Source organism: Euprymna scolopes, chromosome 4 (genome assembly GCF_053919585.1).
Source record: "Euprymna scolopes isolate OS-2025 chromosome 4, ASM5391958v1, whole genome shotgun sequence".
In the NCBI taxonomy this organism is placed as follows: domain Eukaryota; kingdom Metazoa; phylum Mollusca; class Cephalopoda; order Sepiida; family Sepiolidae; genus Euprymna; species Euprymna scolopes.
The window spans coordinates 132,270,928-132,293,205 of NC_136485.1; the positions used below are offsets into that span (position 1 = coordinate 132,270,928).

Sequence of the window (22,278 nt, forward strand, 5' to 3'; positions counted from 1 at the left end):
AATTGTCTATTTGCTAACTGAATGATGAGATTCTATTGTTGGATGGCAACAGTTCAATATCTTTTCTCAATCGGTGAAGAATTACCAAATTTTGCACCTGCTTTCGCGTTTGCCAAAACGTGAAAGACTTTTGTAGCCAGAACAGAAAATAATCATCCCAGAAAAAGAATATTCGTTTATTTTTTTTAATTAAAAAAGTAAAATAAAATAAATTGTCAGATTGCAATTTTTTAATTAAATTATCACTCATCTCTTTATTTGTTTATTTTTTTTTTTACAAAAAAAACAAACTAATTAGCAGTGTAAGTTATTCTTTAATATTTTTTCTCCTTACCATGTGTTTGAGACAGTATCGTGCAAAAAGATAGAGAGAGAGGAGTGACAACATGGTGGCTCGGATCATTTAAATTAGGCAGCACTTAATCATATTTAAACTATCTCTCTTTCTCATAGTAGGTATCAGTACTAGGAATTATACTTAAATCTTGAGACATACAGTCAAGGAAATGGTCCTGGACATCATCAGAGTATCATTATCCCTCTGTGTAATAGAGTGCAGATTTGTGTATAGCAGCAGCAGCTAACATATACAAATGACCGAGCCGTGTACAATGTGACGTCACAGTAAGGAAGAAGAAAAGAAAAAGATTATAAAAAAAGAAAAACGCAGCCCAAGAGAAACTGACGTTGCTTGAAAGCAACAGGAAAAGATGTGTCCTAAACATGGCCGGACAAAGACAGAAGACCACGTGTTCGACACAGCAGAGTCTTGTTAAGCAGCTTCGAGTCGCAGAAGACTTTCGAACAAGAGATAAGGCGTTATTCTGAAAGTACCTGTAAATAAATGTCCGTTATTTCAACGGAAAAAAAAAGTGAGTAGAATTCTTTCGTGTGTGGGTCTCGACTGCTGATATGTAACGACTACATTAAAAGCAGGTGTACTACGTTACATCTGCACATTGCTAAGCTAAAGACATTCGTTATATGGAGAGAGATGGTATAAGAATGGGTGTACAATGTGTGTCTTAAAGACAGGCTTAGATCTGATTAACTTAAAGGACGATGAAACCTAAACATGCTAAAGAGATGCGTGCATAACACAAGATTTTGCGGGCATGATAACATTAAAAGAAAAGGCTGTTGATTTAGTACATATGTAACATAGTTGTTACAAGTCAACACTCGGGACCCACATATACAGATAGTTGCAAGAAAACAAAAACAATGAAAGAATTAGACTCACTTTTTTTGCAGTTGAAACCACATACATTTATTTACAAGTACTTCCGGAATAACGCCTTGTATCTTGTTCAAAAGTCTTCTGGTACGCCAAGGTGCTTAAGACTCTACCGAGTCAAACACATGGTCCTTTGTTTGGCTATAGAACATGTCTTTCCCTGTTGGCCTCGGGCCATGTATGTAACATATCTATTACTGTCTTTCTCGAACGACGTTTTTCTTTTTCTTTCCTTCTTCCTCGCTGTGACGTTCCCTCACATACAGCTCGATCATTTGCATATGTTGGCTGTCATACAGCTGCAGCTGCTGCTATATGCGTGTCTGTGTAGTGTTACACACGTAGAACTATTAAAGTAACAAGTTCAGAGCAAAGCAAAGGAAAACATAAAGCAAAATGATCAGAAGAGATTTGAAATAAAAAAAAGACAGATAGCCTTTATATCTAATTAGTCCGAAAGTCAAAATTTAAAGCCCAGCATGTAAAGTAAAATGGGTATATTACCTATATAAGAACCAAATACCTCCAAAGATGAAGTTCTATAGCCGAATCTGGGGAGATGCTGCTGAACAGATTATATAGTTTTGGATTTGCTCTATCAATCTACCTTGATTAATTAGATATGCCCTAAAAAGCATCAAGATGGCCGGTCATTGCTTTATTTAACTGTCTAAATATTTTATCTTGATCACTACACTGTAAAATCAGTTAAAAAACCAAAACCTCATCCAGGTACGTAGAAGAGTAACTTATCTTGCCTTTGGTAACATTAAGTTGTTATATATTTGTTTCTTTGCCACTTTTGCATACCTCAGCTAATATGTTTATATATAATTTATCTACTTCGGCAATGATTGCATATGAATAAATAGCATAAGTTGTTGTTTAGATAGCTTAATAGTGCAATACTGAAGCTATACATATTTTCGGCCCTGTCGGTGGGGCATTAGAATACGCCGATTGCCCCCCTGCAGAGGGTAAAAGTTCCTCAATGGGGGTCCTGGATATGACCTTAAACTATATCCAGTGGTGAGGCCCCAGCTTGCGGGCTCTGGGGAGTGTGGAGCCACCCTTTAATTGGCATTGCTCCCAGGTCCACTCTTACCCGGAGTGGTAGTACCTGTTAGGGTCCCAACTATGGGTTAAATAGAAACTGACTTGCAAAAAACAAATATATTCTATTAAAAAATTTTCAAAATCACCGGATTCAACATTAAATAACCTGAAAAGGGTTGATATGCCGTAAAACAAAAACAACCAACTATACATATTTTCTTTAAAAATATCACGTTATTAGGGATAGATACACAATTATTTACTCACTTTCGGAAAGTTTTTTTTTTTTTATTGGTCACAACATTGTGTATATATTTTTCAAATATGTTGGTATACATAAATATAACAGTTTATCAAAGTATAATTCACACGGACTTATGCTTCATCAGCATGTTAGAAAAAATAATATTTCAAAAGTTTTCCAGCTCACGAATCGGATGTTTGCAGATCATTAATCACTACTGAATTCCAGTGATTACTGCATTATATGACAAGAGTATACAATCTAAAAATACAGATGAAGCCCGCTTGAAACTTTATACGTTGTTGATAATGATGAAAAAAATGAATTTGTGGGTAGGAAAACTTTTTTCTTTGTTTTTTTTTTGTTTTTTACATAGTCATCACCACTTATCAAGGCCCAGAGGCCACTCGAGGATAAGGGTTAAAGAGTGTGCAGTAGTCAGTTGGACAGTATAGTAATCGTTAGTAATGGAAATTCAGTAAATTTGTTAACTTAAGTGAAACTGCTCATCAAGAACTTGTTTACGTTGGACTTATAACAACCATATTGTAGTCAGCTGGAAAGCAGGAAAATGGAAGACAGTTCCACAGGCGTTCACTTCTAAGAAAAAAGCTTTGTTCATGAAATCTACGTTTAGGTTTAGGCACAGATAAAGAGTGGGGGGAATTATTGATAGTGTTTACAGCTAGACAAGTAAAAATATTGGTTTTTCTAACACGCTGATGAAGCCCAAGTTTGTGCAAATTGTAATTATAATTTGTTGAACAGTTATATTCTTATATACCAACACAGGGTGTTGAAACAAATGTATGCAATGTTGTGGCCAATAAAAGAAAAACTTTCAGAAATACTTATTTATCTATCTCTATAAATTTGCTATCTTTGAGGAAAAAACAAATATATTACACTATATGGATTATTTATATACGTATGCACATTTTATAGTTTTAGATTTGCTAAATCAATGTACACGGTGGAACGATAAATTTGTCGCCCTAAAAAAACAGCTTTATTTTAAAACTTTCATTGAAAAAAAAAAATTCAGATTATATAGTAGAGATGCATCTATTCAATGTAGCCGCCTTCAGCCTCAATCACGGCCTCGATATGTGTCTGGAACTGGGACCATGCCTTTTCCACAAACACGGGCAGGAGCTCAGCGAATACTCAGCGAATACTCAGCGAATACTCAGCGAATGGTGATGGTGTTGTGGGAGGTCATGTTGGTGATGTTCTCAACGTATGACCAAATGAAGTAGTCCAGCAGGTTAAGGTAGGGGGAGGAGGGGGGCTATTGAGAGAATGGAAGAAAGTTGTAGCACTCCTTCTGAAGCCAAGACTGACTGGGTCTCTTTGGACTTGTGAGCCAGTGCCGAGTCCTGCTGCCACATCCAGGGTTTGCCAGCAGCCACCTGATTGCACCAGGGTATAACCACACTCTTCAGCACATCCAGGTACACTTTGGTGTTGACTTTCAAGCCGATTACGAAGATGTGAGGTGGCATGATGTGGCCCTCACTTAAAATCACACTAAAAACCATAACTGTGGCCGGAAACTTTGTTGGTTTGTGCTCTCAAGCATTGAACCATTTAGATTTGCATTTTGATGGTGCTGGCAATGGTCCTGTTGTCATGACTTGTATCGGTAGAGAGCAGGAGTTGTACAGCAGCACATCTCTGATCTCGCTCGTTGAACACTGTGTCACTTTCAGACATGATAGAAGGCTCTTATCGCTCTTGGCCGACTAGTAGACGGTCTGAAACAAAAAAAAGAAAACGAGTTTCCATCAAACGGAAATGGAATATTGTCCTCTTTTCTAGAGCGACAATTTTATCGTTTCACCCTGTGCTTTGATTAATTGTATATGACTTAAAAATGTCTAAATATTTTTCTCTGATCATCACCTTGTTTGGTCATCCTTATTATTACACAGAAACTGGGGCTATAAAATTTATTAATCTTAAAGTACGGCAAGGTATTCTCAAAACCCCAGATAATAATGCTCTAATAAAAATATCTACACATGGCAAGTACTAGTTTTTGCCGCATACAAACTACATGAAATGGGAAGGAGATTTTTATCAAATATTACAAAGTATTAAATTCAAGACTATATCATTCAACGATTTAATAAATATTTCAGACTAAAATAAATTTTATGCGTGTTTGGCAAGGGGGGGGATAAACACTGATAATATAGTCTCTTTACGTCACTGGTCTTTACTGGCCTCCATAGAATGGAAATAGGCACAAACTTTAATAAAGACTTTTCATATCTATCTGCGTAAGCATACTTTGATAATTATGTTTCAGTTTGAAGAAATATGGTATAATAAAATTATGGGTGTTCGTTCGCGCCTGACCTCCATAGAATGGAAATATGTCACAAAGTTTAACAAGGTTTTTTTAATATAGATCCACAGAATAAGTGTTTCAGTGTGAACATGTGTGGTATAATAAATTATGGGGTTTATCTATTTTATTTTTACTTGCATCATATTTTGCTTTGGTTTTGATACCGCCAAATTTGAAGCTATCTCTTTACAACCCTTCCTTTTCATAACCTATCATACTTTCATAAATCAGTCCATTTTCTGTAGGCTGTTTTGGAACCCAGTCAACGACGGGTACTTTTGCTAGTATATATATATATATATATATATATACATATAATCAAGAACATAGTTTTAATATATCCATATTCTAAAATTATGTTTCTGAAATTAAAGAGCGAGACAATAAATTTGTTGCCTTAAAAAAAAAGTACTACAGATTTATTTTAAAACTTTTTTTAATGAAAAAATCAATTCAGGCAACTTGATATAGTAGAGCAGACATCTATTCAATGTAGCCGCCTTCAGCCTCAATCACCGCCTCGATATGGGTCCAGAACTGAGAGCATGTCTTTTCCACAAGTGCCGGCAGGAGCTTAGCTAATATTCGGCAGATGGCAGCAATCAGGCTGGATTTGGTATTGTAAGAGGTCATGTTGGTGATGTTTTCGACGTATGACCAAACGAAATAGTCCAGTGAGTTCAGGTCGGGGAAGGAGGAGGACCAGTGAGAGAAGGTACAAAGTTATAGCACTCCTTCTGAAGCATAGCCTAGGTCTCTTTAGATTTGTTGGTTGGCACCAAGTCCTACTGCCTCACCCAGAGTCTGCAGCGGCCACTTGATTGCACCAGGTGATTACCACACTCTTCAGCACATCCACGTACACTTTGCTGATTACTTTCAAGCCGATTTCGAAGATGTGAGGTGGCATGATGTGGCCCTCACTTGAAACCACACCAAAAACCATAACTGTGTTTAGAAACTTTGTTTTCATCACCCTGGCAACATCTCGTGACAATCCAGCCATAATTATGGCTGTTTTGCACCTGGTCCTGGCAGAAGTTTTTTTTTTTTCTGAAAAGAACCAGAACATGTTTGGCTTCTTGGAATGCTTCAGTTTGTTGAGCAACCTGACGGACTTAATAAGCCTGAGGTTCTTTGTCTTCTCAGTCAAGATCTGGCTTGTCTGGCACCTGTAGAATCTACACTTCAAGTCCTCCTTCACACATGCATTCACAATCGTGTGTGAGACACTTAAATATCTGGCAGTCTACCGAATAGGCTCCTGGGGAGTTTCATCAATGATCGTTTGGACCTCTTCAATGAACTCCTTAGCCCAGGTCTTCCTGGCGGTATCCTCGGCCTTGGGCTTTCACTTAACAATCTCCAAAGGGTCGTTCAGTGCATTAAGCTGTACCCTTAAGCGTCGAACCATCTAGATTTGCATTTTGAAGGTCCTGGCAATGGTCTTGTTGTCATAACTTGGATTGGTAGAAAGGATGAGTTGAACATTGTGTCACTTTCAGATATGATAGAAGACTCTTATCACTTTTGGGATTTGTTCACAACTGGCCAACTAGTAGGATGGTCTGCAACAACAAAAGAAAACCATTTTCATCAAATAGAAATGGAATCATGTTTTGTCTGTGGTGACAATTTTATCATTGCACCTTGTATTTGTTTCACAGTTCTCATCTTGAACGTCCGGGGTGCGCTTTGTCATACTAGGGTCGTTCCAAAAGTAATGCTTCTTACTTTTTAACTCAGAAAGTTGAAGTTTTACGAGGATGGGAGTGGTAGCATTAAAACGGGCGAACTTTTGTGCTAGGATTTATTTTTCTACAGTCACCACCATTATCAATGAACATTTGCCAAGAAACCAATGATGCACCTCTGCTTCTGCTGCACGTCCATGGTAGGTGTTGCTTTTTTTAGAGTCTCATACCGTCAATATCTGCAACAACATGATGGAACTTTTAGGTTATGAATGCATAAGTTCATCAGAACAATGCAATTTGCAATCCCCCTCAGATCAATTTGGTTGGAATAAAAAAATAGGAGGCGTTACTTTTACAATGCCTTTCGTAATTAATGACTACTATACCTATTGTTAAAGTTTCACAAAAAATCATGGGTACCTTCAGCCCCCTTTTTACGCTCTTTGCATGAAACTTAATTAAATCAAACAAGAATTTATCAGAGTCGAAAATCTTCTGGCGTCTGAGAACCTCTACGGTTAAGGGTGGGATTTTGCTATCAGTTAGATAAGTTGGATGCATTTTCATTTGGAAGAGAGAAAAATGAGCTGCTCTGGTTTCTTCAAAATAGATACTCATATTAGAATAGCTTTATGTTTCTCATTAAATCTATTTCTTGTTGAATTTCTATGTTAACCTCCTCAACAAGTTAAGGAATTAAATTATGTTGGACCGGTGTCAAAGTCGAGCAGTATCAAATTAATTTCAGAAAAGCTTCCATTCATAACCTCTGTATTGCAGCGGTCCTCACAAATAAAGCCGGGGCCAAGACATTAGAATGCTCATATCAAGATAATCTTATGAGATCTTATTGAGTAGGAACCAATTGTGAATAAATATGGCATTTTCCAATGGAAATGCGTCCGGCTCTAAATTAATTATCATTGTCCTCTTTATTAGGTCAACCATTTCTCAGTTAATTCAGACTTGCAGCCTCTTTCAAGCAATTATTGCGTTTATCACATTGCCAAGTCATTTCCATTAAGTGTTGCAATGAAATTTAAATGCTGTTATTCATGCATTATATTATTATATTATGATCATTGTCCATGTTGGATAGATTTCCTTCAAAGGAAATTACACTTAACATAAATTATGCTTAATCTCTAGTAAAAAATTGTGTAATACAGTCTAAGGATCGAGACAAAGTGTTTGATTTTTACACACAAAGTAAGACAAAACTCTTGTAGATAACCAGAAGAAACTTGAAATGATGAACTCAAGAATTTTTCTGTTTTCTTTGCTATGTGACTGTTGATAAACAAAGAGAGAGTAACAGAATAAAGTTTTTGAAATGGTCAAACCAATAAAAATTAACAAGTGATTTGACTGTATCCCAGGCAACATCGGTAGGCTTATATCTGTATTGCAATATATATATATATATATATATATATATATATATATATATATATTTATTCGTTATTCGTATATATAGATAATATATATATATATATATATATATATATATATATGATTACTGATTGGTTGCACCCCAATGAACCAAAGTCTAAAATCATAATTTTTATATTGGTGAATGTCTGCATTATTCCTTTACAATTTTACACATGTTTTGCAACCCGAAATGATGAATATCATCTTTTATTTATTTCGCTACTCTTCAGAGACGATTAAATAATAACAATAATAATACTAATTATAACAATAATAATAATAATAACAACAACAATGATAAAATAAGCAGACACAGTATTCTAAAACAAACAAACAAAAAAAAGGAAATTTAGAAGATGACAAGAATAGCAAGTCAGAAGACTCATTGAAAGATGACATTCAAAGAAAATCTCCTTCCCACCTCTCCAAAACATACACATCTGTAACCACGTTGGAAGATTATGAAGTCAACAATATATGATAATGATAATGATAATAATAATAATAGTCTTTGTTTAAGAATTTTCAAATACAAAATATACAAATATTAGTGAGAGCGGTGAATTGCATATAAGGTACTCTTCTGCCGAACTCCCTTAATTTAATTCTTCTTCATAATAATAAGTAAAAATAAAAAAAAAACCCCAGAAAATAACAACATAAAAACACAAAAGACAAGACTAACATAACAACAAATAATAATCAGTATATTACAATATGTGGAAATTTTGCACTCCTTACGAAATACTCAATAGACATATGCATATATATATATATATATATATATATATATATATATATATATATATATATAATGTATGTGTCTATATATATATAATTATTTACTATAATAGTTAAATACCTACTGACCCTAGTGTTTCATCCTCTCGGGAATCTTCAGTGTCACGATTAACACCAGTCAATAGATTCAACCTGGTGATCTCTAGCGTGATTAGCAAGGACCGTATCCCTTCGGCTACTGTTAGCCGTGTGAAATAACGTTGAAATTTAAACATTTTATTTTTAAATGTTTTTTACAGAAGTAGTCACCCACCTCAGCAGAAACAACCTTCTTAGTGACATGCAATATGGTTTCTGCTCTGCAAAATCTACAGCAGATGTGCTAATAGTTATATCACATAGGATTAGTGAATCTCTTGACAAAGGTTTCCTTTCCAGTGCAATTGCTCTTGACATATCAAAGGCCTTCGATAAGCTATGGCATAAGGGCCTACTTCACAAGATTTCCAGCTATGGTATTACTGGAAATGTTTTCTCAATCATTAAATCATTTCTCTCTGATAGGTTCATAAGAGTAGTGGTTGATGGGCAGAAATCAGAGGCACACAGTATTAATGCTGGAGTCCCTCAGGGGTCCATCCTAGGCCCAACTCTCTTCCTGATCTACATCAATGATCTCCCAAAACACATACTTAAATCATTCGTTGACATCTATGCTGATGACACGACCATCTATGGCAACACATCAAAGGCCGTAAATGACAAAGTTCTCTCTAATTCTCTCTCCTCTGATCTTGAGCGCTTGGTACAATGGGGGAAGAGGTTGCTGGTCACTTTTAATTCATCCAAAACCAAGCTTCTATCTTTACATCATCAATGCTCTGATCCCCATCTGGCATCAATTGAAATGAATGGCTCTCGTCTTGGGGAGGCTCCATGTTTTGACAAGCTTCTGGGTTTGACTTTTACTCCTGATCTGAAATGGAACACGTACATAAAATCTGTTATCAGAGACGCTGGGAAAATGGTGGGATCCTTCTACCGCTCCAGAAGATATCTCACTACTGATGCAATTCTCTATCTGTATAAAAGCCAAGTACGTCCAAGGATGGAGTACTGCTGCCACATCTGGACAGGAGCTGCTAAAAGCAGCCTACCCTGCCTTGACAGAGTACAAAATAGACTTCGTGGATGCCCCTTTTCTCTTCCCTGCAACCTCTCTCCCACAGAAGAGATGTTGCGAGCCTGTCTTTGTTTTATCGTTATTTCCATGACAGGTGCTCGTCTGAGCTCCAATCCCTCGTCCTCCTTCACCAATCTTTCACGAGAAACACCCGTCTAGCTGAAACTACTGTCAATAATTTTCCCCACTCTTTATCTGTGCCTAAATCAAAACGTAGATTCCATGAGCAAAGCTTCTTTCTTAGAACTGCACATCAGTGGAACTCTCTGCCGCTTGCCTGTTTCCCATCTAACTACAACTTGGACGTCTTCAAGTCCAACATAAACAAACTCCTGACAAACCGCCCTCTTAAGTATGACACTCTATCAAAACCCCCAATACTAATGATTACTACAATACTATCTCATTGATTACTATACACGCAATAACCCTCATCCCTGAGTGGCCTTCGGGCCTTGATAAGTGGTGACCCCCATGTAAAAAAACAAAATAGTCAGTGTCAGTCAGTGATCTAATCATTATATGATGATCTATGTATAAGAGCTAAATTGACCGATTTAATCCAACTGAAAGTGCTCAATGATAAGAAACGAGTTTCTTAAAGAGGCTGACATGGGGGAGTTAAAGAAAAAGAATAAGATCGATTCTTTAAGAGGAAACTTATCAGGATAATGCAAAGCTCAACAAATTGATTTGGAGATTATATAGAAATCAATAAAAAGGAAGGTACTATTGCAGAGAGTGATCTGCGCTATTTTTTAAATCGTATTTCCGAGTTTAATTAAAGTTTATGATATGTTTTTTTTTTATTCAATTGTAAGGTTGAAGTATAGAATAGGCACAAAACATCCTCCTCTCCCCATGTTAAGAATGACTTTTTAAATAATAACGTTATTATTCATGTCCGGATCACTCTCTGCACTAGTTCTAAAAAGAAAATCATGATATAAAATTATATACTAATATATATATATATATATATATATATATATATATATATATATATATATAGTAATTTATAAAATATATATGGCGATTTTTATAAATTACTAACTAGCTCTACCTACGTATTGAGCACTTTTGAAATAAATACTTAAAGTTTACGCATACGCAGTTTCGTATATTAATTTTATGTGAGTAAATGAAGTATATATATATATATATATATATATATAGAGAGAGAGAGAGATTTATTCGTTTACTCAATACGGGTATTCAGCAATTAGAGGTGTAGTGTAAGTGGAGATTCTTTATACCACGGTATTTCAAAGCCTAATGCTTCTCATCAGAAGAGGAGAGCAGATGCTAGGTAAGATAATAGGGATGCGGCGTCTAGCGATAGTTACATTAGGAGCAAAAAAATATTGATGCTGTTTGGGGAACTAAATTGATCTCTGTGATATAGAAATATAGCTTTTATTAAATAATGCTGGTAGATGTCTAGCATATCTGTCATGGTTGGTTTAATATATGTGGACAATATTTGTGATTAAACTCTCGGAGAAGATAACCGAGAGAACATGCTTATTTAACCATATCTATTAATGGGTTATAGATATGGAAGGGGTTTATATGAAATAGAGGGTTTATCCTATGCCTGCATATTTTAAAAGGGGTATCTGAAATTATAACAGTAGTTAAAAGAAATATAATATTATAGATAATAGTGAGATAACAAAGGTGAAGGGATAAATTATAAGGGATATAGAAATATTTTTAACTGAATTAAATAAAGGATAAACAAATGGTAGTAGAAGGAGATAAAAATACAAAGGAGTATGGGATAAATAGATATAAAAAGATACGAATTATAGAGTAATAATAGATAATAAAATATGATAAATAATATAGGTATAAGAAATACAAAGTTATTAAATATAGGTTTGTTGGTTGGTTGGTTGTTTTTGTTTTATGGCATATTAATCCTTTTCGGGTTATTTAATGCCGAATCCAAAGATTTTGAAGAAAATTTTTTTAATAGAATATATTTGTTGTTTTTAAGTCTGTTTCTATTTGACCCATAGTTGGGACCCTAACATGTACTACCACTCCGGGTCAGAATGGACCTGGTTGCAATGGTAATTAAAGGGTGGCTCCACACTCCCCAAAGCCCACAAGCTGGGGCCTCACCACTGGATATAGTTTAAGGTCATATCCAGGACCCACATTGAGGGACTTTTACCCTCTGCAGGGGAGCAGTCGGTGTATTCTAATGCCCCACCGACAGGGCCTATTTAATATAGGAGAATATAAATAGGGGAATAAAATGGTTATACAAAAATATGTACAAAAATATAAAGTTATAAAAGGACAAATGCAAAAAAAGAGAAGAGAAACAAAAGGAAAGAAATAAAATAAAAATACGACAACAGTGAAAATATACAGAAGGAGAAAGTTCTTAAGGTCCGAGGAGTGGAGATTTTTATCAAAGTTTTTTTAGGTTCTTGTTGAGTGCAAAGTATCATAATAATAATAATAAGTAAATAGAAGTTCCTCTGTGAGAAATACAGTCTCTGTTTATTCAAGTGGTGATTCAAGGAAACGTGTTGTGGTTAGTGGTGGAAATTTTGCAATTTAATTAGGATATCAAAGCTGTGACAAGAATATAATGAAGGGACATTACCTCACTTTTTTGGGAGAATAAGGTTTGGAACGGCAATTAATTTTAGGATGTAGTTTATGATTCCAAATTTCTCATGTCCAGTGTGAAAATAGGTTGCTACTTGGTTGATGATGTAGATATTCCTGATTTCACTTAGCGTATCGCCAAAAGATCAAAGTAATGTTATAATTATTCTAAGAGTAATTTATGGTTATAGATGAGCAGAGATCAAAATGTAGGAAATAAAAATAACAGAGTTTGAAACTTAAGCAAATAAAGATGGGTAGTAAGACCCATGTTAAAAGACACAGGACTATATATGAAATAATTTTTCTCTTTTTTATATCTCGGTATTTTTACTTGACAAGACCATCATTTAGCTGAAGTATGGGATCGTAAAATCGTTCAGTCACTCTATATTGAAATGTTGGATTCTCAGGTTTTAACGTTCGACAATTTGCATTTATACAGGGTGTTGCTGCAAAATTCAAAAAAACAAAATACCAGGAAGTGCTGAGAAGCGTAGTGAAGCTCTGAATAGGCAAGATCACTGCTGAACGTGTGTACATCTTCCAGCCAGGCTTTGGTACACAAGGCCAAAACGACCAAAGCATGGCTGCTCAACAGTGTTGCTGACTACTGGTCACCAGACTTGATGCTTCGTTGACTCTAACCTCCCTTAACTCTTTCTTTTAGCATATGATCAAAGTTAAGATCATCACGCATGCTCACAACATGGTCGACTCTGTGAAGCCTGTGTAACTCATTTCCTGCTTCGTATAAGATGGCAATTTCCGCTGTTGGCGATTATATTGAAAAATGATGTAATATGTGAGTCCGTTACTGAGTAAACTTTTCGATATCTGCATTGGTTTTAATACTTTCATTTTCTTTAAGTGTCGAATTTTGTTGCATCATCTTGTATGTAATGTCCAATAATTTTTTTATGTCAATTCTTGTTTATAATAAGATTTTTTTCATTCTTCTTCCATAATTATTAACAAACTGTTTTTTTTTTCTCTCTTTTTTTCCCTGTCCACCTTGTGTTATTGTTCGACTATAATCAGCCGTTAACATCAGCGGGACGCCCTACGTGGAGAACACGGAAGTTATTGAGATCACATGCAACGCAACCAGTGGGGGTCGTCCCCCAAGGGACATCACTTGGTTTAAAGATGGAGAAATTATTACTCCAGATCCGAAGAATGACCGAATACAAATCAATACATACGTTCACGTGGTAGCCCGATCCCTGATTAGCAAGTTGGTTATCGAACGAAGTCACCTAGAAGATGCAGGGATTTACGTTTGTAGAACTTCAGACCTTAAAGCCACAGAATTTAAAGTACATGTTCTTAACACCTATGGTAAGTAGCACTTTATTTATTTTTTAACGTTTTTTTTTCATATAGAAAATAACTTCTAGACTGTTTTCTTTCTATTTTTCGAATTTTCATTACGTTGTTATTCTAAAAAATTAGCAAAAATATTTTTAAAACTTTTTTCGTTTTTTTTTTATCTGTTCTTATTTTTAGGGGTGAGTTTATTTGTGTTGATGATGGTAGAAGACTTAGTATTAACCTTCCAGCCAATGTGTAATGTAGTGGGGATTTATATATTCATCAGTATATATTATCGACTAGTATATATATATATATATATATATATATATATATATGTCGATATAATTGATGGTCTAGTGATGAGAGTATGAACAGGACATATAATATAAAAAAGGGATGAATATCAGTTCTCCTTGGGGGGAGGGGAGCTAACATCGGCCAATGGAGAAACATACCTGGTTCATCTTTGGTCTTGTTTGACTGGAAGATGCAAAGATTCATCCCAATGAATCCACAAATCTCGGGTTGTCTTTTCAGCAACTTTATTTCGTATTTTCCCCCATTGGAAAGCTACTCGCTGGTCCATCGCTCCTAACATTTGAAACGGCCATTAATTTTAGGATTTAATTTATGATTCCAAATTTCTCATGTCCGCGGTGAAAATAGGTTGCTCCTTGGTTGATGTAGATATTCCTGATTTCAGTTTGCGTATCCCAAAAAGATGAAAGTAATGTTATAATTACTTCTAAGAATAATTCATGGTTATAGATGAGCGGAAATCAAAATTTAGGGTATAAAAATAAGAGTTTGAAACTTAACCAAATGAAGATAGGTAATAAGTCCCGTGTTAGAAGACACAGGCATATATATGAAATTATTTTTCGCTTTGTTTTATGTCTAGGTATTTTGCACTTGATAGGACTATCATTTTGCACTTGATAGGACTATCATTTTGCACTTGATAGGACTATCATTTTGCACTTGATAGGACTATCATTTTGCACTTGATAGGACTATCATTTTGCACTTGATAGGACTATCATTTTGGACCCCTTCCTTCCTCGGATGCTTTGAGCCATTATGACCGGTTGGTTCCTCAACTATGACTCCTCTCTCTGATAACCCAACTCTCTGAAAACTTTACATGTTTCAAAATCTATCTTCCTATCATGACGTCATTAATACACATAGCATTACGTGACGTCATTAATACACGTAGCATTATAATCATCACTTGACGTTTTTACATAATTTATAATGTTTATCTAGACATTCTTAGATTGCTTGGTTTATAACATTCTCAAGTTAATAAATATTTCATTGTAAAATACCTATTTTAGGTGACATTTAGACTTACGAAACACTAATAATAATAATCGATCAAGATTATCTGGCGTTGCCTCGGCATGCTTATATATAACAAGTGTATTTCTATAACATTTGTTCGATTTTGTTTATTTTTCTGACAATGCTTCTAGAGATGATTCGTAATTATACAAATAAATATGATTAAGAAAATTAACATTAGTTAAATATTAGAATTTGAAAACCTGTTTGTAATTTAGATAACAAAGTAGGATTGAGTAATACAAAAACGCTTTGATTTGTTGAGCCAGATCATGTACAGTTAAAGGAAATGTACTTCTGAAATAATCGATCAATTAAGTCAGCTGCCGAGGGAAAGAGATGTTCAGATCTATCGGATATGCGTTTGTTAAGAAAGACAACATCACGATAGATGAATTTGGTGATTGTAGAATCAAAATGACACTTATTGGCATATGGGTTCCAACTCTTAATTCTGAAATAGTCAGCTAAGATAAATCTATTAGATAGACGCTTGTTTCACACCAGCGTTATAGAAAATGTTTTGCTTAAGAATCCCATCTGGTTTGCAGTTGACAGAAAAACTTTACTAAATGAATCATTACTTATGTGCTAGAATATTCACTTATGAATTACCAGCAATTTAAAACCTAGAGAATTGATTTGCTTATCTATCTTCTATCTTCTATCTATATATATAAAAGGCAAAATATGTGTGACCATTTCGTGTATGTCTTCAAAAGGCTTTTCTCGCACACGGTCCCGGGTTCGTTACTATTGCTTAAAACTGTTTATATAGCTCCTATATAATAATATCTAGGAATTAGAAAAGCGCATAGCGTATAGATTTATTTACGTCGATTTTTACAAAATTATTGCTATTTTGGCTTCTTGCGTGTTGATCGGGCTTTTTAGTATAAATAAAGTGAAACTAAACTCAAACGACGTATTCTCGGCATTGCGCCGGGGAAAACGTCCAGAAGCAATCAGCTTTGATCAATCTTGTATATCAGACTCAATCTGGACAATTGCGAGCTGCTTTCCCCTCCCCAACATCTGTTGGGGGAAGAAACAGTCAAATTTGGATAAACAAACCCAAACGCTGCCTGACTTCTATTTGACCTTCTTAATTTGGTCAAATGGGAGCAGCAGAGTTAACTTTTATTGCGCACGCCTGTTTTTTATAGTAAAATAAATAAATTAAAACCTGCTTAACGTGTCTGTCGCCGTGGCTCAATGGTTAACGTAGCATGTTTTTTTTTTTTCACACATTAATTTCCAACTCAAGGGTACGGGTTCGATTCTCATACTCACCTACCAAAACATTTTTTTATTATTATTTACCCCCCCCCCCAGGAGTTTTGATTTACCTCAAATCACTCGGGCATCGCCGGGTACCCCCCGCTAGTCCAAATATAAAAGAACATCCCAACCAGCTTATATACCAAGTCTCTAACTTCTTATTTCTGTTAAGTTCTAAACCTCCAAGTTAGACAGCTCAGCACTGGGTATTAAATTCAATAGCAATAAGCAATCATGAACATGCAGATGATTTTTAAAGGCAGCTTCACTCACGGCATATCTGGCAGAAAAATGTCTTCTGAATTCTCTAAATATATCTAGTCATTCGAATTATGTGGATTCTTCAGACTTTTTTTCATTTTGAGTTTCATTTTCATAATGCTTCGGCCGAAGTAACCTTCGACCTTCTTCAGGTGTATCCTATTAAACTCAGGAATGTTTCTGTCAAACTCGGGAATCTGAACGGAATTTATTTCACTGGAGTAGCACGTCTCAAGTTTGACAAGATAGACCTGAGTAAGATCGGAGTTTACATCAAGCGAAACGTTGTGAAAAAAATGACACTCAAGATGAGAACAGTAATACGAAGAATCCAAATAATAGGAATAACCGATTTCCTCCTCCAAAAAATCAGAAACGTAGTATTTAGTCATTGTCATGAGTGTATTAGCTTTGATCTTGACTTAGAAAATTTGTTACAAACATAGACTGGTGCTGAATATGACCTTAAACTATATCCAGTGGTGAGGCCCCAGCTTGCGGGCTGTGGGGAATGTGGGGCCACCTTTTAATTAGCATTGCTCCTAGGTTCACTCTGACCCGGAGTGGTAGTACCTGTTAGGGTCCCACTTATGGGTTAAATAGAAACCGACTTGAAAACAACAAATATATTCTATTAAAAATTTTTTTCTTCAAAATCTTTGGATTCGGCATTAAATAATCTGAAAAGGGTTGATATGCCGTAAAACAAAAACAACCAACCAACAAACAAACATACACAGGTTGCCGTTGACTTGCATAATTTTTCACAAACATTTATAAACAGATTGAGATTTTTATTTTAGTAATGCGATATTAAATGACTTGCAAGTTGTATTCTGGATTAAAAAAAACAAACACACACATTCACAGGTGTTAGAAACATGCCGTGATATGGATAGGACAGTTCACTATGGAAGGTCAAGGAAAAACATGGAAGGAAGTGATGAAAATAGGCTCGAGAGAAAGATAGATAAAGGCCTACTCAGGGATAGGTTTGTTTGGAAGGCAATTTTTTTTTTTTTTTAAACCGATCAACTCTTGTTAGCATGTAAAATTGATGCTAAACCGAATATGATGATATATATATATATATATATATATATATATATATATATTAGAGTTAGGACAATCGGAACTATTTTGGTTATCAGAACTATTTTCGAGATTGGAAAAACAAGTGCTTATTTTCCGACGTCATAAACCATTTATTTTATTATCTTTTTTTTTATTTGATTTTTTTAAGAGCAAAGTTTTTCCACTGCAAGCAGTAATAATAAAATAATATTTATCGATTTTAAACTACCAGTAAAGCTAAAATCTATTGATCACTCCCACGAGTATGATTTTTATACTTGAGAAAGTATTTGTGCATTTAACATGTTTTTAGTCATAAGGAAAGGTAGCAATTTTATTATTATGAGATTTACAAAGAATCGGAATCGGTAATTTTATTAGAATCAGTAATTGTATCGGAATCAGGGAAAAATATTGAAATCTTCCCATCACTAATATATATATATATATATACATACACACACACATAAAAGGATCCCCACCTTCTCTTCCACTAGGGGAATAGGAAGCAACCGAACTGCTCTTTCTGATGAGAGTGAATTTAAGAAAAGGACCCTGCTCATTCGCCACGTTAAACTAGTAGCTTCTTTTTCCTGTGACGTCACTGGCTAGAAAATTCCACTCTACTCAACTATTAACTTTACATGGAAATGACTAACTATATCTTTACACACTCGCATCTGCATTATTTGATGCTTCTGTTCAGTCTCAAGAGACAATGGATACCTTTCCTATAAGTGTAGCTAGGTTTGTAATTGTGAGGCAAGAGTTGAGCAATCCCTAACCACACCTTTCCTGAATCGGCACTGCTTGAGTCCAGTGGCAAGGAGATGTGCTAAGTGACTGGAAACAATGGAAAGATAAGTGAAGAGCACATACATCACCTGATATTCCCAAATGGTCACCCATTTTAATACTGACTAGGCTTAGTGTTGCTTAACTTCAGTGATCTAATGGAGTTCGATGTGTCAACATGAATCCTGCTATATGTACTGCATTATTACAAAAATGCATAATCTGGTATTGTGTTCACATGTTGTTTCCTTCTTGTTTTAGACTAACTCTTTTCTATTCAATGTAGTTATGATCATCAAAACGCGTTTATGTCTATTCCAATTGATTTTATGTACCAGCCCACCAATTGATAATAAGCGTTTTATGATCGTCTTTTATGGCGCCTTTGAAACATCCCCGGTTTAAACCTGAAGTCTGATTGTTAAATTCTCATCAAAAAGATTTTTATGTTGATAATCCTTGTACATTCTAATTAACTCTCCAGCCTATTCTGGTTAAATTTTATAAGGTAACAAGACCTGGTAATGTCTAACGATCAGTCGATAAAAGACTAATAAACAGTTGTATGTCTGACATTTTCCTTGTAAAAGGAGTCGTGATTATCAAAAAACATTTTCACCTAACCATAGTTTTGGGGCTCAGCTCACCACACTGGAACCGAGTATTTAAAGAGTGTCTTTCATTTTATTTTATTTTTATTATTATCAATCGACGATACATTAAGGCACAATAAATGGTTTATACTGATTCTCTATTCATGAAAAATTAAGACACGACAAATAACTTCTGTTGTTTATTTTGTCTGTTTTCTTTGCTAAATATCTTTGTCAAAAATAAACAAGTTTTTTTTTTTTCAGACTTTGGAGGAATAATAATAAACAAATAGGAGTCAAACATAAAATGAAAAAAAATCCCTTAAGTTGAAAGAAAAAACATTTGTTTACTTTTTAAAATCGTAATTTTTTAAAATATTTTTTTATTGTAAGTGTTTGTAAATATTCACCAGGAAAATAACGATGAAAAGTAAAGATATCAACAAATTATTTAACTCTTCCTAAATCTTGCTACATCAGTCTGAAAAATAACTTTTTTTTATAATGATTTTTAGCAAAAAAAGCAAACCAACAAAAAAAAACAAAAAAAAAAACAGCATGCCATTCCGTCTAAATTAAAATCACTTGCTTCTTGGTGTTTTTGATATTAGAATCCAAAATTGCTTAAATGACATATCTAAATAACATGTGAATAGAAAAATCAGTAAGAACCATTTGTCATGCCTTAATTTGTCATGCCTTAATTTGTCATGCCTTAATTTGTCGTGCCTTAGTATCACATGAATAGAGAATCTGCAGCAGTCATTTGTCGTGCCTTAATTTGTCATACATAAATAGAAAAACTAGTTTTCATTACATCTTTTAGTCTTGGGCGTTTGATGAGCATTACATTTCCATCTAAAGAATGACTATGTTCAGAATTTTCAACCATTCTCATTAACTGTCCAATGGAATTCAATAAAAAAATAAACAAGATCTGTTAGCACAAACATTAAAGGAAGTAATGCAGCTTACCAAATACATTTATTTGAATTTATATGTATATGCAAACACAATAGATGCTAGAAATCATTGTAAGAGTGGAATAGCGACATCCAAAAGAAACATGCTGAAATAATCAGGGAACGCATTGAATTGTAAAAGAGAGAGGAACTCGTGATTTCTGGAAAATCGATACTAGTGTAGTGAATAAAGGGCAATCAGTAATCTCCCCACTGAGTAACAACCAGAAGGTTGCATGCACGGCAATAGAGAAGGCAGAACTGCTTGCCCGGCGATTCACCCCCAACTCCACCTTAGAGCCAACAAACAACTCCCTCCCAAATTTCCCTATGTGGACTGAAGCCACATTAGATGATGTAAAAATCACCCCTGCTTATGTCTGCAAGATCATAAAAAACTTAGACACCTCAAAGGCGTGTGGGCCTAATCTTATCCCTCCTATACTAATTTAGAAATGTTCAGTTGAGCTGGCTCCCATACTTTCCAATCTCTAAAATAAATGCCTTGCTGAATCTTGCTTTCCTAATAGCTGGAAAATGGCCTCTGTGGTACCAGTGTACAAGAATTCTGGTGACAGAATAGACCCTCTCAATTATCGCCCCATTAGTCTCCCCCTTTCTCCACTAAAATCTTTGGGACCTTAGTTAATCAAGCACTAAAATAAATATCTTGTTAATCTTTCCTAGACAAGGTCCCAAATAGTAGCCCCCTTGCGTCCAAGTGGCGATATGCTTTGTAAGGGGTGAACAAGAGTAAAAAAAAACAAACAAAAAAACTATAGAATATTAATAAAAAAGCGAGTTACATATTTCGATACAAATTCAGCTTCAAATTAAAATAAAATAAATAACAGAAAAATAATTATTTTCTGTTATCCCGAAGAGTTAAAAAAAAACAAAAAAAAAAAAACATTTCCACACCATATTAAGAGAAAAAGCACAGAATTCATCAGTTTGAATAACATGCACATTTCTCACATCAAATAAGCATTACTTAAAACAACTTGTTGCAGAAAATATACTCTTAACTATAAATAGTCACATATTAACAGGATCTTCACACGTATTAATAGAATAAAAAGTTCGATACAAAATTGTCTCTATATCCAAATAAAGTAGAAGAAAAAAGACATTTTTCAACCAAGGAAAACATTTAAACATATTTTCACCGAAAACAATAATAAAAAAAAGTTGCATCTTTGGTGCTTAACCACTTGGAGCCGACCATACATGATAAAACAGTGGTGGTTGCCACTAGATGAGGCTGTCGGAAGATACCAGCTTCCTGAACAAAAATGCACCAACCATTCATGTTATTGAGTTTTTCTTTTCCTTTTGCAAAACTCAATCATGTTCTGCAAAATCAGATACAAAATCCACAATTTTCCTCTCTAAAACAACCAAACCAAACCAAACACCATGCAAAAATATGTAAAGATGTCGTAACGAAAGTAATAAAAAACATGACTTACACAAGTGACGGCGCCTCTGTCTATCCTGTTGTGGGACAGAATCAAGAAATGCGAGAGAAACGAAAAACTTTCGTCTATACACGGCTTATTTATATACATATGCCAGTAATTTGCACACGAGGACAATGACTGCTGTGAAAAAGAATGAAGGGGAAAGCACAGGACAGTCTTTTTTTTTTTTTTTTTTTTTTTTTTTTTTTTGAACAGTTGAGAGAGCAAAAGACATTGAGAATGATTGGGGAAGATTATATTGAAGTCGATAGGTGGCAAGAAGGAGTTTGGACAAATATTTATTATTATTTTTTTTAACTCTTAGTTTCATTCAAATATAAAGAAATTAAAGCATAAAGACGTTAACTAAAATAACCGGATTTGGCATTAAATAAACAGAAGAGGGTTGATATGCCATAAAACAAAGCAACAAAACAAAACATCTATAATATAAATCTCACCTATTTGTTTAAATGTATGTATGTATGCCTAAAACTTTCGATAGAAGCTACGGATTTTCACAAGATCGGTGGCGCTTTGAAACGCAACCCCTCGGACGACAAATATCGAAAAATTGGCTATAAACATAAATTCCTTCACCCTCATCTG

The 22,278-nt window shown here is 34.8% G+C and overlaps 1 protein-coding gene across 1 annotated transcript in view; it reads left to right on the plus strand.

Moving 5' to 3' along the window:
- LOC145272023 (protein amalgam-like) overlaps positions 1 to 22,278 on the plus strand; it is a gene marked incomplete at its 5' end in the record, with an annotated part of 739,512 nt that overhangs the window by 303,738 nt on the left and 413,496 nt on the right. The window contains one exon of the mRNA XM_080127019.1: positions 13,618 to 13,917. Coding sequence (XP_079983145.1) covers positions 13,618 to 13,917 — 300 coding nt within the window. The remainder of the gene's footprint in view (positions 1 to 13,617; positions 13,918 to 22,278) is intronic.